Here is a 17,401-nt window from a genome sequence, read left to right on the forward strand (position 1 = left end):
GCAGACTTGAACTATGATTGAGGATATGATAGCAGGCAGACATGCATGTAGATACAAATAAGCTACCAATTCCTTTTTTCTATGTCTGTTTTGTATGATCAGCAACCAGTTCAGTTGCTGTATTATGTTGTATCTTTAATATAGTATGAGACAACACTCCATCCAAGTCACAATGTAAACAAAGTTAACAATTATAGGTCTAAGTATGGCTCCACCATGGAACCTTTGATCAAATCGAACAACAAGCTATAAAGGACCCCCAAATGACAAGTGTAAAATAATGCAGACTTGAAAATCAACGGTCTAATCTATATCAAAGACAAGAAATGACAAACCTTATGAAACACACCGAGAAACAACAACTACTGAACATCTGGCTCCTGACTAAGGACAAGTGCCAACCTTCACCCTAACCTTAGATAGTCAGTTAACGTTCTAACCTGTTTTGTCCACTCTGAGAATTCTGAGCTTGACCTAAATGAATTGACACCTGTCTTTTACTGAAGATTGCTGTCTAATTAATGTATACCCCACATCTATTGTGGTAAAAGTTGCTGATAATGACAGATAATCATGCTAGCTCATTATAAAAGTATTTTTTGATCATTTATTCAGGCGAGAAGAAAAAAATATAAATACATATTTATTTTATATTTTTATTAATGTTAAACAGAAACCATCTACCATATCTTAATTCACATCAACAGAAAATAAGATTTAGGAACACAAAACAAGGATGATATCAACAATGTAAAACATAACAGAATAGTATTCAATAATGAAAATTATGCAAATCAGATTGTAAAAATAAGGCATTGGTTGCACAACATAAACGGTAAACCAAATCGATAAATTCACAAAAACCACAAAGACCTCTTCATTTGATTTGGTTCTAGTGATTCCTTTATTACATAAAAACTGTGGTAAAATAGTCGATGTGGAGTCTTTTTAAATCTCTGTTCCAGTATAAACATGAATATGGGAAAAAATCAAAGGAGTAGGTTCAGTAAGACCCCTTTTTGGCCCCAAAATATAGCAGTTTTACAAAATTGTTAAAATGTAAACCTTTAGTTATTTATTGGACAGTAGAATGCTTCTGCTACATAAATATGGGCTGTTTTTGACAATACAATGCACATATATCCGGTACTAGCACCATTAAGTCATGCTAAATTACTGAAATCCTCATAATTCTAGCATTTTAGTTAAACTTTAGACGGTTTTCGTGTAAAACGAAAGTGGCCGCATTCATGTTCATCCTTAATATTGAAATGTAAGTTGTATTTTATGATAATACATAACATATATGAAGGTTGAGGATGAACACGGATGCGGCCACTTTCATTTTTACCAAAGACCATCTGAAAAGTGACATTTTTCGGCATATTAGGTAGATTTTTCATATTTGAGCTTGAATCGGATCGTTTTTAATGACTAAATCTGTTAAAATCTTTCACATAAACTAATTAATTCAAATCAAATAGACACTAAAGTGTTTAAAAAGTGGTCAAAATCTTTCGTCAGATGAACCTGAAATTTGAGGCCAAAATCGGTCCTTACCGGACCTACTCCTTTGTAAAGACACAAAAAATTATTTGCATTGTTATCTAGAACATTTCTTGGGTTTTAAAACTGGCCAAACAAGTATTTGCATTGTCTTGATGACTCCATTCGTTGTTTTGTCAGTGATAAATGAAATAATGGAACAAGTTCTGAACATTTTTTTTTACAATTACTATGAATAAAAGGAGAAGTGGTGATTATGTCTACCCAGTGAGAAAAATAAACAATATATGTCTTAAACATTTAGGTACATACTAGGTTCTCACTCCATATGGTATCTATCACCTTAATAATGTCTTCTGAAATTTTGCTGTTTTTAAAAGGGAGCTAAATTTAAACAATGAGACAAGAAAAATTTTGAGACAAAACAATTCACCATACGATAGTTTATATAAAACATGTCAAATGGTATAAATTTTCACATAATAAAGACTTGTTAAATTTTTTAAAGAATATAATCCTTGAAAATCCATGCAACATGGATATGTATTCTCCTAAATAGACAAATTTCAATAAAAAACATTCACAGTCAGTGATATTGTTTGCCTTAAATTAGTGGAGAATAAAGGCTTTTTCCCCTGGAGAAGAATCCCAATTTGAAAAAAAAAATGGCTTAAAATTATTCCCAAAAAGACAACTTTTTTTCCCAAACAGTGCAGTCTCAGTAGTAATTGTGCATGAATTCAAACTGAAAAACACTCATTTATACATTTTTCATGCCTAAAAGGAATATATATGCAGATTTGAGGGTCTATTTATGTATCATCACTTATAAAAAGGGGTCTTATTTCAAAGCAGGGTTTGACTCTTGAAAAGGGGTCTGTAAATTGGAGTTTCATTCAAATTCATGGTTTTTCCAAATTTCCCAATTTGATGAAAATTACGAATATTTTCCCAATAAAAAAGGGTAGAGGTAGTTTTGAAAAAAGCCAACAATATCACTGACTGTCCATCATATTTTACTCTTAAATGACCAAATAACATCTTTGAGACGATGAATAATAGTTGCTTTCCCTGCTAAGTTTACAATTATGGAAAAATTAAGGTATTTCCTCAACTGGAAAATATTTTCATTTTAAGTGTGGAAATTATTTTAAGAGGTCTGCCTCCATATTCCAGTTTGATTTATCCCATTCAAGTAGTGGAAACTAAACATTCACCAGATCAGTATATTATAGATTTGAATGACATAATTTAACTTGAGTTGTTTCCCTTGTCCAACATTTTTTAGTGATAAATTGTTGATTTTTTTATTTGACTAACTGAATTGAAACATGTGATATGCACCGGTCTGATAAGAGATACTTATCATATGGAAGTAATGAATTAATCATGGCTTAAACAATTGAAACTTTCTATGTAAAAAACATTTTAAAAGTCTATGGGTCAGTATAACAAGTTGGATATCATATGGTTGATTAATTCTCTAACATAGTGACAAAAGGGAAGTATCTCTTGCTCAAACTGTGACAATCAAAAGCTGTCTTGTCAAGAAAGATCTAAACATAAAATATACATATGCACCAGGCATTGTAAACAAAAATGTAAATAAACAAATAAACAAAAGTATCAATTGACAGATTTTAAACTGCAATGTAAGGTGATATCTGTTTAAAATATTTCATGTAAGTTTTTTCAATAAGACATACAATAACACAAGATTAAATTCCATCAGATACATAATCATTATAGTGAGGCACTGTTATTATTTTTACTTCCACAAGTATGATGTAAAACATATAAAATGCTTTGCAACCCTTAATTAGTATTTCAAAATAGATTTATAATTGCCATTAATGTATTACTCCAGCAAAGATTGAGGTGGTACAGGTAAACAAAGTCTTGATCACCCTACAAACTCTAGATGGTATTGGCAGTTATTTCAAAATATATCATGACACTCTACCAAAACAAAGGCTGAACTGATGATAAAACTCAGGAATGTTAAGGGGAGATAACTTGGAAATTAATACATTTCAAATAAAAATAACCATAAAACTGAACTTAATATAATAAAATTTGAATTACATTTTTAATGTTTTAAAGACAATACAAAAACACTTAGCGATGTTTGTCTTTTTCACACATGGAATTTTTCTCAAAAGCATACATACAAAATATGAAAATAAAAGATCAGATCATCTTATGAATTTCTTGGTTCCCTCTATATTTCTTGCAAAAAATTGCTGAGTTAGGAAGTTGAGTATTATGTTTTTCAACTTTTTCATCTTTATCATGCAGCACACAAAATAATCTCTGTTATATTTATTTGACACTTGCAGATCTTAAACTAGAAAAAATTGAAGACACCATTTTTATCAAGATACATTGTATTATGCACAAAGGATATCAAATGAGTATGTCCGTTTCACAATTTCAATCTTGCACATATACATTATAATGGGGGTCTCATTGGTGGGTTCTTATCCTGGATCCCGCTTACACTATATAGGTAAGCAATTCTCATTTTTTTGTTATTTCTTGTGTCCCGCTAGACTTCATTTCCCATTTTCACGTCACAATAATTTGACTTTTATGAGTCACGCTTACTAAAAATCAGCAATCCCGTGTCACGCTTAGACCCCAATGAGACCCACTATAATTAGTTTATTATGATTAAACATTTCCAGATCTTCATAAAAACTACAAGAATGTCACAAACATAATAAGATACATTGTAGAATTCTTGTGTTGTATTTACAATGCACCTTTTAAATATCAAAGTCATTTTTAAATAGATATGCTGAGATTCATGATTCTGTCATTACCATGTAACATGAGATTTATGGAAAAATGTATGACTGTTTATGATTTTGAATTCTTTAAACACCATTTTCATCTAAACAACCTTTGAAAAGAATGTTTAAAGCATAATGGTCACTTATGTAATACAAAGTAAACATTCAATTGAGTCCAAAAAGACAACTTCTACAGGGGTGTATAACAACCTTGGCTACCAATGACTGACATAGAGAAGCTGATCCATCAGTTTAGAGAGTTAAAATTTCAAATTATCATGACTGAATAAAAATAGGAGGGTGTTAAGGAAATTATGATCATCTCTGCTTTAATCACCTAGAAAATTTCACGGTTTATTATAAGGACATTTTTTAATGAACTTTGGTTTGTCCAATTGAAAAAAATGTGAAAACATGTATGGTCCCTTTTTCTTTACAAAAATTAAAGCCTCCCAAATGCATTTATAGAATATATTTAAAAATCTTGATAATTAATTTTTTTTAAAGTTTTCTTTTAGAACATAATAAAAATACAACAGGGGCATCACAAAGCAACCCCTCACAAAAGACCTTGTGGCTTGCCTTTGATATTGGCTTATGTTCTCCTAGTTTTTATTATAATCATTGCATGGAATTTCCTCATACCAATTTTCTAACAGATTCAGTTCTATAACTAACATTGGTTTATCAACATAAACATAATGAATGCTTCAGTTAAATAAAAACAATGCTACCTTATGCATGTTATGTCAAGTACATTTTAAGAAATAAAAAAAAAAAAAATTTAAATCACAATTTGAAGAAATTTTTTGTGTGTGAGTCATAAGTTTATATAAACTTGTATGAAATAACATTATTCATGATCAGATTTCATTAATTAGTAAAAAAATTAATCTCAATCTTTTGTAAGTTATCTTTATTAACAATGTTGAGTAAGTTCTTTACTGACAATTGTGTGTAAGTTCTTACTGACAATCATGTGTAAGTTCTTTACTGACAATTGTGTGTAAGTTCTTACTGACAATCATGTGTAAGTTCTTTACTGACAATTGTGTTTAAGTTCTTTCCTGACAATTGTGTGTAAGTTTTTTACTGATAATTGTGTGCAAGTTCTTAATGCCAATCATGTGTAAGATCTTTACTGACAATTGTGTGTAAGTTCTTTCCTGACAATTGTGTGTAAGTTCTTTCCTGACAATTGTGTGTAAGTTCTTACTGACAATCATGTGTAAGTTCTTTACTGACAATTGTGTTTAAGTTCTTACTGACAATCATGTGTAAATTGCTTACTGACAATCATGAGTAATTTCTTACGTACAATCATGTGTAAGTTCTTAATTTCAAACATGTGTAAGTTCTTTACTGACAATGCTGTGTAAGTCAGAGGCGTAGCACCCTAACTTATATTGGTACGGCATCCCGCCTCGCAGAGGAGGCTATTCGGCAAGGGGTTCGGGGGCCGCTTAAGGCCCCCGAGAAAATTTTGATAAATAGTGCAAAATCCTGCATTCTGGCGATCTCCAGACACTTAAATTTCGTTCCCAAAAACCCTAGTTTTATGGGTAACAATTTGTTTGACTCTTTTTTTTTTTAAATCAAAAAAAAACTTGAATCTGCATTCTGACGATCTTCTGACATTAAAATATCGTTCCTAAAAAAGTTTAACAATATGCAGATCGATTATTTGCCTCTGTCGCAGATAGATCGGCACGCAACAAGATTGGGACAGCTCGTTTATAATTCAATCATGATAACTTAAACTTTATGGTGCATGGATACAAAGTAACTGACAATATTTTTGTTGCAAAAAGTAAAATAACAAAAATACCGAACTCCGCTGAGGAACATTCAAAACGAAAATACTGTTATCAAATGATGGTAAATTCAAGAGCTCAAAGACATCAAAGGAATGGATAACAACTTTCATATACAATGTCCTGGCTTGGTACAGGTATTTTCTTATGTAGAAAATGCTGGACAAAAACTGGTTGTATAGCTAGCTCAACTTTTATCTTGTATGACAGTCGCACAAAATTCCATGCTTGCCGCACAAGGTTTGTTTCTCCTTTTGAGAGTGCTAACTTTTGTTATTCCATGCCATTTGTGTTTAAACCAGAACAATTGTAGAAGGCAGTAACATGCTATTGAAAGTACTATGATTGTTCATGACCATGATCAATTATAATCTTTTGTAAGTAAAAAAATCCGTACTTTGATTAATGCAGGGCAATGTTTCATAACTAGTTACCGTATATACTACTTATACGAGTTATCGAACTTTGCTAAGTATTAATGAATGTATATACCGTATATTGCTATGACTTCTACATGGGCTTTTCTATCATTATCATTTTCTGTAAAATCTTTATTTTCTTTATTCTCATTGAAAAACCTTGCTGTTTTTATATTTTTTATATAAATTTTAGGTACGGCATGCCGTACCAACGAACATTATTGGTACGGCGAGTGCCGTACCTGCCGTACCGGCTGCTACGCCCCTGTAAGTTGACAATTTTCAATAAGTTGTTTACTGACAATTTACTGAAAATCTCATGTAAGTTCTTAACTGGCAAGTGTGTTGTCTTTATCTTATAGTTGTATACTTTTCAGATGAATACAAAAGCAATGCTGTTTTTTCATAAAGTGAACCATAGTCCTGTAATCTGAAAAAAACAAAATAAAATAATTGAAATAATACTGAATAAGTACAATAGAACTTATTTACAAACTTTAAAAGAAATATATTTGTTCTTACTAATTTATGTATAAGAATGTTTGAATACTTTTACAAATGCAATAAAGTACATATACATGTAAGTCAGTAACACCTGTAGATTTTCACCTGAAGTACACCCAGACCCTGGACATACATGTACAACAGTACCATGCTTCACTTCACACATTTTCTCAATGTCGTGTACTTTTAAGTATCAAGGTGACTTTCTATGATCATTGTAACAATTAATGGGTTTCTTTTTTCAAGGTTGGCTACTTTTGCCCCGCTAGTCATTGTATCTATGGTAATAATAAAAAAGAATGTCTAATTTGTCAAAGTACCAATTACCATCTCAGAAATATGCAACATATGCAACTTTTAATAGTTCTGTTTAATAACCCCTCATCAATATCAATAATAGATGTATAAGTGTTGATGTAACCTGAAGCAAGTACAGACCCACTAATAGATGTATATAAAAATGTATAAGTGTTGATGTAACCTGAAGCAAGTACAGACCCACTTAAAGCTTGCATAACATAACAACATGATCAAATCTATTCTAGACATTTATTGTTGAAGGTATTTGCTTTTGTAACATAAACATGTCACCTGTTAAGTTAAGTTTTAGGTCATCAAAATAAATGAACGTGGCTTTTTAAAACTTTTTTCAGTTAAGAAATTGTCCATGCAAAACATAATAAACATTTAAACTGGATAAATCTTTGATTTCTTAACATGTTTAATCTATTATAACACAGCTGACAACAGAAAAGTAGCTTTATATTTAAACTAGTCTTACAACACACGACATGACATTTAAGGGTAACAAATGTACTTTCTGAATTAATTTTTTTAAAAGACAGATGGGTCTTTTACACATGTTGTAATACATCAGAATATAAAAGATTTTTTTGGCAGACTATGTATACAAAGGTTTAAATCTGTCCTACATTTCTGACATACATCTACATGTATATTGTATTGGACCAAAGTGGGAAATTAAAATTGTGGAGTAATATACAAAACTGTACATGTATATATGCATGAATAAAGCACAGAAATATTTCTTACTTTTTAATTTGTCTTGCAAATTTCCACTTAAATTTTAAGAAAATTGATACCAATGGATACTATTTGTAAACTTATTTTCAAAAAAATTATATATCCATGACATAAACCATGACCTAATTCTTTGTATTTAAATTAAACTTCTTATCTCAGTCTGGCACTTAAATGTCAATGAACGTACTGAATTCAGCTGGATCAAGTTCAACATTTTACAATACAAAACATGTACATGCCACATTGTCAGATTGTATGAATTTGGCATTATTTTAGTTAAAATATTGCTTGCTAAATGCTAAATTACACAAGAAATGAAACAATGAAATTTCATTTAAATAAATAGTTTTCTACAAATACATGTATATACAGAAATTCCAATTATTGTGATATGTCATGACTGCAAAAGATATAGTTTGTATATATGCATTCAATAAACATTTAACTTTTCACTTCAAGTAGTTTGAGACAACTGTACATGTTACCCATACAAATGTATATTCAGGGGCATAATAAAAGTTTTAAAATGCTATTAAACATTCAAGGGGATAAATGTAAACTGTAACCATTTCAAGTACAATAATGTAAACTTATTAATTCTTTTATTTGTATTTGTATATAGTAATGAATCTCTTTGAAGCATAATGAAATTTAATTGTAACATGAAATACATTTTTATGTACATGTATACAATAAATGAGAATTCAAAGACTTCAATCACGAAAAATCACTATCACACCTCGAATGATAGTCAAAGCATACACAATGTAAACCGAATGTTTGTTTTAGTAGTAATTTTATCTTCATTTTATCAAGAGCAGCTTAAAAAAACGATGCAGGTCTGAAAATAATAACATACATGACATAAAGATTTTACTAACTTAAGTATAAAATCATGTGTCTTAAGCAAAATGTCTTGTATTTATATTAACACGTCAGAGCAATATCGATTTCAATGTCTTGAAACGGTCCAGGTGACCAGCTGCCGGAGTTATTGGATCTTACAGGCATTGTTTTTCATGTTTTATGACCAGCTGCAGGAGTTATTGGATCTTACAGGCATTGTTTTTCATGTTTTATGACCAGCTGCAGGAGTTATTGATATCTTACAGGCATTGTGTTTCATGTTTTAAGACCAGCTGCAGGAGTTATTGGATCTTACAGGCATTGTTTTTCATGTTTTATGACCAGCTGCAGGAGTTATTGGATCTTACAGGCATTGTTTTTCATGTTTTATGACCAGCTGCAGGAGTTATTGATATCTTACAGGCATTGTTTTTCATGTTTTATGACCAGCTGCAGGAGTTATTAGATTTTACAGGCATTGTTTTTCATGTTTTATGACCAGCTGCAGGAGTTATTGGATCTTACAGGCATTGTTTTTCATGTTTTATGAGCAGCTGCAGGAGTTATTGGATCTTACAGGCATTGTTTTTCATGTTTTATGACCAGCTGCAGGAGTTAATAGATCTTACAGGCATTGTTTTTCATGTTTTATGACCAGCTGCAGGAGTTATTGGATCTTACAGGCATTGTTTTTCATGTTTTATGAGCAGCTGCAGGAGTTATTGGATCTTACAGGCATTGTTTTTCATGTTTTATGACCAGCTGCAGAAGTTATTGGATCTTACAGGCATTGTTTTTCATATTAAAAAGTAAACCCTATATACAGTGTATCTTGACAGCCATAAAGTACAATGTCAATGAATGTATTAAGCACAAAATTAAAAAAAAAGACAATAGAAACGATATACTAATCTAAGAGTACATCCAGTGATCAAAAGACTGGTTCTAAACTAGCTTCAACTAACATAGAATGTATAACAGTGCAATTAATCATGTTTTCCAAGATTAAAATATCAACCAGTACACATCAAACTGATTAAAAGCATGTTAAGTGTAAAGATGTCAATAACCATGTTAACAGGCTGAGAATAAAAAAGTTTTTTCTGTTAATTAGGTACATTGTAGTCAACATCACCTGCAGGTATTTACCGTATTATATACTTACTTTTGAATTGTAGGGTATTAGTTCCATGTCAGTTTTTGAGTATTTTTACATTCATGTAAAGCTTGGAGAGTTTTATCAAAGACTTCCCTTTGTCTATTGTAGTCAACCCTGTGAAAAACCAGAAGGTACATGTAGTTACACATAGACCATCCACTGGACGACAACTGGAATCTAGCACTAATTGTTGGGGGAATGTTCACTTCCTGAGCTAATATTCCCATGTAAGCATCCTCGTTTGGAATGATTTTAATGTACTGACTAATGTTAACAACTTTTTTAACAACGTCAGCAGAAAGTAAATAGCCTACACCACTGACATAAGGAGGATATGTTTCCTCCTCATATTCTTCTTTTAGCACATGCCACCTACTGTCTTGATCACGTATAACTCTCCGTTGTTTAGGGTCTGACTGGACATGACCCATGTATAAACTGTTTGCATCTTGATGATGTATTATGATATTATATAAGTTATGAGTATGAACAAAACAATCATCGTCAGTTTTTAATATGAATTTGGCTGGGCAATACCTGCTTGCCCAGTGGAATCCTTGCATCACTTTTAGCGATAGGTTTCTGTAAGAGTCTGTATAGCTGCCTGAGATTATATCCCTGAAAGACTTGAATTCCTCTTGTAAACTGTCCTGTAAGTCACTAGACTCTACTTTACCTATAAGAAACAAACATTGCCACGCATTCTTGGAATGTTTGTACAAAACTGGATTACACCAAGTCTCTCTTATAATTTGTCTATTCTGTATATTTTTGGGTGCAGACACTATAAGAATTAAAAATTCTATACCACTTTTGCATATATTTCCTGGAGTATTTCCTAAAATCTCTGAAATGTTCCATTTAAGACTATAATAATGATTCTCCATTGCAGCAAATTTTGATGATCCACCAAATTTTGGAATCAATTTAATTCTGCTTTTGTGAGAGCTGTGGTATGGAACTGTAGGTGGGAAATACTTCAATAAAAAGGTATAAAGCACTATAAAACCAATGGTTATAGCAAGGACAGAAGTGATACTAGCTTTTAGTATAACCTTTGGTGATGTCCTATGCCTTCGCATTACTGACTGAACTTGAAGTGAGACAATATATTTAGTATCAATGGGAGATTCTGTCTGATGAGACGATTCGTCAGGTGTTGCTATTTGGCACTTCAGAGGATTTGCCTCATGCTGAAGATGGTGCATGGTGGGGACTTTGGGTGTCCCCATGGCAAAAATGTTTGTCTGTCACAGGTCTTCCACATCAAAACTCTTAGTAGAGCAAAGCCATATCCTACTAGTATTCAATAATCTGAAAGACAAAATCTGATTTGATAATAATTCCACTTAAAAACTGAAATAGGTTATTGGTATGTATTTTAAATCAAACTAGACATATCATGCATATTGAGACAATTTACTACTGCTGACAAGTTACGGCAGTACAGTATAAACATTATTTGGTTATATAATTTCAATTGGATATTTTTGGGTAAGTTATAAATTACATGTACAAAACTGGGTATCTATTTTTTACATGCAATATGTACACTGTATTGCAAGATTCTCATTTTCAAATCCCTGATATTTTAGATCCAAATACACATACATGTTCAGTTTACAAATTAAGTTTTATTCACGTTTTCTTATTATTCCACTTGTAAGAGGGTGGTAAAGGGGGTGCTTGCACGAAAAAAACGTGAAATATAAATAACTTCACGTTGGAAGAGAAATAATTTCTGTAATGAACGTTGCACGAAAAATAAATACTTTTATTTGAACCTTTTGTGACTGAGTCACTGTCTTCTTGTATATATTAACTCTTTGTTTTACTTGATATTCCTGATTTAGTATACACATTTATGATATATTGGTTTACGGCTTTTAAAAAAGTATTTCTTGACGATCCCTGCCAAGTGTTTTTATTTGAAAAATACCAAGCAGGTAAAATAAGACTTTGAAAATCACGATGCACGTAAAATTAAATAAGCAGAACACGTTGAACGTGGCACCCGTCTTGCACAACTGAACGTCAAATAAAAAAGTAAAAACATGTTGAACGTGAAATAAAAAACGGCGATCACGTTGCATGAAAATAACCCTTTACCACCCTCTTGTAATAATATGTTTACTGTGACAATTTCTTGCCCTTACAGATAATAAGACAGCATCATAATAATAATAAATAGTTTGATACACATGAACAGTGTTCATTTGACAATGATTCCTCATATTTATAAATGATAATTTTTTAATGACATTTTGGATTCTGTTTTAAGAAAAATAATCTAAATCAATATAAATTGAATGATGCATTTGCATGTGAACAAATTTCTGCTTACACAAAAATTGCAATTCATAAAAAAACAAGTCTTGTCCAAAAATCAGTTTAGATAGACATGATAGAAATATAGATTAACAATGTAATTAGCAAAGCATACATGTTTGTAAAATATCAATGTTCATCTAATGATTTTAGGACATTTTAGCATTTTTTAAGCTTTATTCTAAACAGGTATGATTTTTTTATCTAAAAAATTTAGCACACAAATGTATACACAAAATGGTGCTAGAGTGGCTCTGGTGTCTTTTTCCATCTTGGATTCTGAAGTAGCAGATTACAGTACTAGTTGTTCTAGATCTTTGATGAAATGTGCAAATTTTTAGAGTAGTATGTAATTAATGTGTAAGACTTTTGGTATACATAAAGAAAATTATGTGTTTTTTATCATATTTACAGCTGCAATTTATAAAAAAAAAAACCACCATATTCGTGTTTGATTCATTCCCCCCCCCCCCCCCCCCCCCCCCCCCCCCCAACTTTGCAAAATAAGGGGAGATAACTCAGATAAAGCAATTTTGTAATGGAAAGTGTTGTGAATTAAATCAATTTAATATTTCAACAAGAAAACAAGTTGGGTGACTCCATTTTTCTTTTTCTTATCTGAAAGTATGTTATAAGAGCTATATTCTCACATTTATCTTAAAATTCTATCGTGTAGGTTTTTTTTTATCAAACAAAATTTGAGTTCCATGCATAATCTATACAAAATCTGACAATTTTGCACAACCTGTAGCATGAAAAAAGACCTGTGACACACACTTTTTATTATATTTTAAAAAAAAGCATGATAAAAACTCTCCCTGGGTTCCCTCTAAATCCACCTCTGGCTATTTAAAAAAAAATGTGTAGAAAACAAAGGAATGACCAGTCCAGGGTTGGCAAAAACCCGGGTTTTTTGAGTATTGCCCAGCCCAGTGGGAAATACTGGGAAAACCCGGGTTTTACTGGGTTTTAGTGGGTTATACTGGGCAATACTGGGTAATATAAAATATTTGTCTGAATTTTAAAGAGGATTCAGTGATAAACACACTGCAATACATTTAATAAGATATTTATACCCTATTTTGTTTGTTTAGCATTTGTCTAGATTGGCAAACTGTAAATAGAAAGCACATAAACCTTTTTTTTCAAATGAATATAGCTCCTATTAAGAATTAAAAATTACATGTATTAAAGAAACATCACATTTAAATAATGTATATGTACTATCACTAATTAATAAGTAATTATTCAGATTAGAACACAGATTTGTTTATGTAACAATAATCAGTCCTTTCAATTTTATAGTGTTAATGGCACGACCCTGAAGGGTGTTTATTTAGCAATATGAATGTATAACAATTAAAATTAACAATTCACTTAAACACTGCAATAAATTCATTTCTAAAGTTTGGATTATTGAAACAATACTTGGTAATTATAAGGTATCTTTAAATGTGCAAATCTTGTATTCTGCCTACATATAAAATTAATAGAGAAGAGAATGAATTTTCTAGAAATGACTGTCAATAGTTATCTGTATAAAAAGTATATATTTAGCTGTTATAATATGAAACTATAACAAGTCTTTACTATTTTGTGTTAAAATAAGCTTAAAAAATCATATTGCCCAGTAATGCCCACTATTACTCATTTCTGGGAGTATTGCCCAGCCCGGGAAAACCCGGGTTTTCCTGCACGGGAATTCCCGGTTGGGTAATACTTTGCCAACCCTGATGACCACATGTACATTTTAACAATGTACAGAAATGTTATTCTCTAATTTTTGTGATATTTTCACATTTCCTGACCAGTGGGTGAAAAATATTTCTCCTCACTTGTGAAAAATCTGTTTTCGGCAAATGATTGGTTAAAATTTAATTGTGACGTTAAATTTAATTGTTTTCTTCTGCATTTTCTTATTGTGACGTCATGCATGAAAAAAGGTGACCATGTCTGATGATGTCACATCAAAATTACACAACTTTCCTCAAATCTTTGAAAAGGAAGGATACAAATCATTAGAGAAACAGATTACACCACTATATCTGTGGTATTACGATATTTCTCCACTGTACAGTCAGAACTCAGACATAAATAAGTCTGAATCTGCTTTTGACTCATAGAGGTCTAAATTTGTAAGTTTTAGGATTTGTCTCCCTTCAATGCAAGACAAAATACGACTTTAATAAGTCAAATATTGTTAAGCATGAAATAATTGACCAGAATCAAAAAGTTGCAAATATCGACTCCTACAAGTCAATAAGTTATCAAAATTGGTGAACTTCAAGACCCACACATATTTATAAAAAGGTCATGCATCTAAATCAAATAATGACAACATTGAAAGACAATGCTTCGTCTTCTAAAGAAAAATATGAATGAGAGTCTAAAAAATCAGAGATAATGTTAATTAACCTTACAATGCAACCACCTGGAACAGACATGTGACAGAGTTGTCAAACCACAACTGGAGATTTGGAAATTTTCAGCTGGAGTTTGGGTCTCATAACTGGAGATTTTTTATTGACCTTTTTATCGACATACGCAAGATTTTTTTGTGTGTGTTTAAACTGCATATATATCTTTCTTTTTTGTTAAAAAAAACAATGATTCCATACCTTTTAACACCTGCATAGCCATTTTTTACTCAGTTAAATAGAAGATAAGGGGGGTTCAAATATTTATTCATCATATATAGTTCCAAGATAAAGTGATCAGCCATCATACATGGCAAAAAGTACCTTTTCTTTAGCTACATTGTCAACTTTAGTACCACTACTAAACATGTTTGTAACAGAAGGTGTTGAATTGATAGAGTTGTGGGTCTTCTGGTGGGTAGCTGTCTCCATATTTTTAGTCAAGTAATTAGGGCCGCCATAGTCAGTTTTGTATGAAGTGTAGTAAGCATGGTCTTGACCCTTGGCACTTGACTTGCACCATTTTAAAATTTGGCTAAGATACTGTGTCTTCTTTAATTTGATGCTGGGGTATTTGGTGATAACATACAGTTTGCATTTTGTCAAATCATAAGACAAACACACTTTAATATGTAAAGGTATTTCATTGGATTTGATAGAAAACAAGCCATACATGCCATACATATCATATTTGAGTTGATTTTATTGTCTTTAAGGTTCAGTATAAACTGTAAGTCTGTTCCATGTTTTCAACAGCATCAAAATTGATGCTTATACGTATATTTAACTAGCTAGTTGATTACTAGGTAAATGCCAATCATCTTTTATTGTTGTATATACAGTCTAATCCTTAACACCTTCATTGATTACTCGAGGCTATTTTCCTATTTACCTTTTTGACACGAATTTCATTACTGGAGACTTCCGGTTTTCTCTGACTTTTCCCATATCAATTTTGAGTTTCTCTGACCTTTTCCATGTCCTTATCTATTTTGTAAACAGAAATGTCTACTGAAATTTTTTCGAGATTGACATTTTCAAAAAGCGGAAGATTTCAATTTTTAACGGGAGGGACGGAAGAGGGTCTGAAAAGCGGGAGATTTTAACTCCCGCCGGAAGAATCACATGTATGCTGGAACCACACTTAATGAGGTAAAACATCTGTGTTCAGTAAGAATGTTCAGTTAGATAATTAAATATAGATAGCTTAAGTCTTTGTGAACTCTATTGTTGTCATAGGTGGTGTACTTTGGCCACCAAGTAAAATTAAGTTTTTTCATCAGCATAAATAGACCTATTAAACAAGTCTGTCATTTTCTGACTTAGAAAAGTCTAAAATTGAAAACACATTTTTATAATAAATACATGTTTTGACTTCTTTAAGTCAAAAGCAAAAATCGACTTGTTTATGTCTGAGCTCTGACTGCTGTACACAACTTTGCAAATCTTTGAAAAGGAAGGATAAAAATAAAATCATAAGGGAAACAGATTACACCACTGTAACTCGTGTATTGCGATATTTCTCCACTCTCAACAGTTAAATTTTAATTATTTAAAGAGCTCTGCAACCCTCGGGCTTTAAATATTAAAATTTGACTGTCTCGAGTGGAGAAATATCGTAATACACTTGTTGCAGAATCTATATTTACATATCAAAAAGCACAGGAACTTGTTTCTGTCAATGTGGGGTTAACTATACACACCTGTACGAAAGTGATTTTTTGTACGGTGTGAATAGTAAACCCCACATGCACATTGGAAGAAACAAGTGCCTGTGTCAAAAAGCTCTAAAGCCTAATCCAGTCATATTTGGATGGACATATTTTCAAATAATTACCCATACAATTCATCAAATGTAGGCTGTCACTGCCAATAAGAGTGCTACAATGTGCTAAACATAAATGTCATTATTGTGGAAAATCTTGGAAAATATAAAACTTCACGTTTTTTATACTTTTATAAATATTTTCAGTCTAAGGTTAACATGTGTGATGAATAATCCTACCTGAACATGTCTGTGATCATTGATTTCTGTAATGTGGGTTGATTACATCTATAAAATTTTATTGTTCTTTATCAACTGATGTTTTGTTACAATATTTTGACTCCTTACCTTTAAAACAACCTGTGTTTTTGATAAACGATAAACGAATACCACGTAATGCCAAGCGCCATTTGGTGTTGTGCCAACAAGGTCAAGGCAATTTATTATGGGAGACAACTCTACATTTTTGACACACCTCTTCCGATTTCCACAGAGTCCAAAGTTCACTTTATATTTTCTTATTTTTTTTATGGGAATTTGCATTTAAAATAAATAAATAAACTTTTTTTCAATATTTTTATGTCAAAACTCAATATATTTTATTTGTAGGTAAAGTGTATTTTTCCAGTCGGACATTTTTTTAACATCTAAAACTGCCGCAATCTGCCGTAATTTTTCATACTAACTATTAAACTGAATAATGAAATGCCATGAATGGCATGATAAAGTTATGAAATAAAATTTAAAAGTATTCGAGAATAGAAAAGAATAGAATAGAATATTTTTATTTCCCAAATTACAGGG

General features: G+C 31.5%; 1 protein-coding gene across 1 annotated transcript; it reads right to left on the bottom strand.

Annotated features, from left to right (window-relative positions):
* Positions 1 to 642: 642 nt before the first annotated feature.
* On the bottom strand, positions 643 to 17,044 carry LOC139493438 (beta-1,3-galactosyltransferase 1-like). The gene is made up of 4 exons (XM_071281842.1): positions 16,946 to 17,044; positions 10,094 to 11,401; positions 6,796 to 6,964; positions 643 to 5,672 (listed from the first exon to the last, which is right to left on the bottom strand). Exon 2 carries the CDS (start codon positions 11,317 to 11,319, stop codon positions 10,111 to 10,113), a length of 1,209 nt encoding a protein of 402 aa, XP_071137943.1. The 5' UTR covers positions 11,320 to 11,401; positions 16,946 to 17,044; the 3' UTR covers positions 643 to 5,672; positions 6,796 to 6,964; positions 10,094 to 10,110.
* Positions 17,045 to 17,401: the final 357 nt, after the last annotated feature.

This window comes from Mytilus edulis, chromosome 1, assembly GCF_963676685.1.
Source record: "Mytilus edulis chromosome 1, xbMytEdul2.2, whole genome shotgun sequence".
NCBI lineage: Eukaryota > Metazoa > Mollusca > Bivalvia > Mytilida > Mytilidae > Mytilus > Mytilus edulis.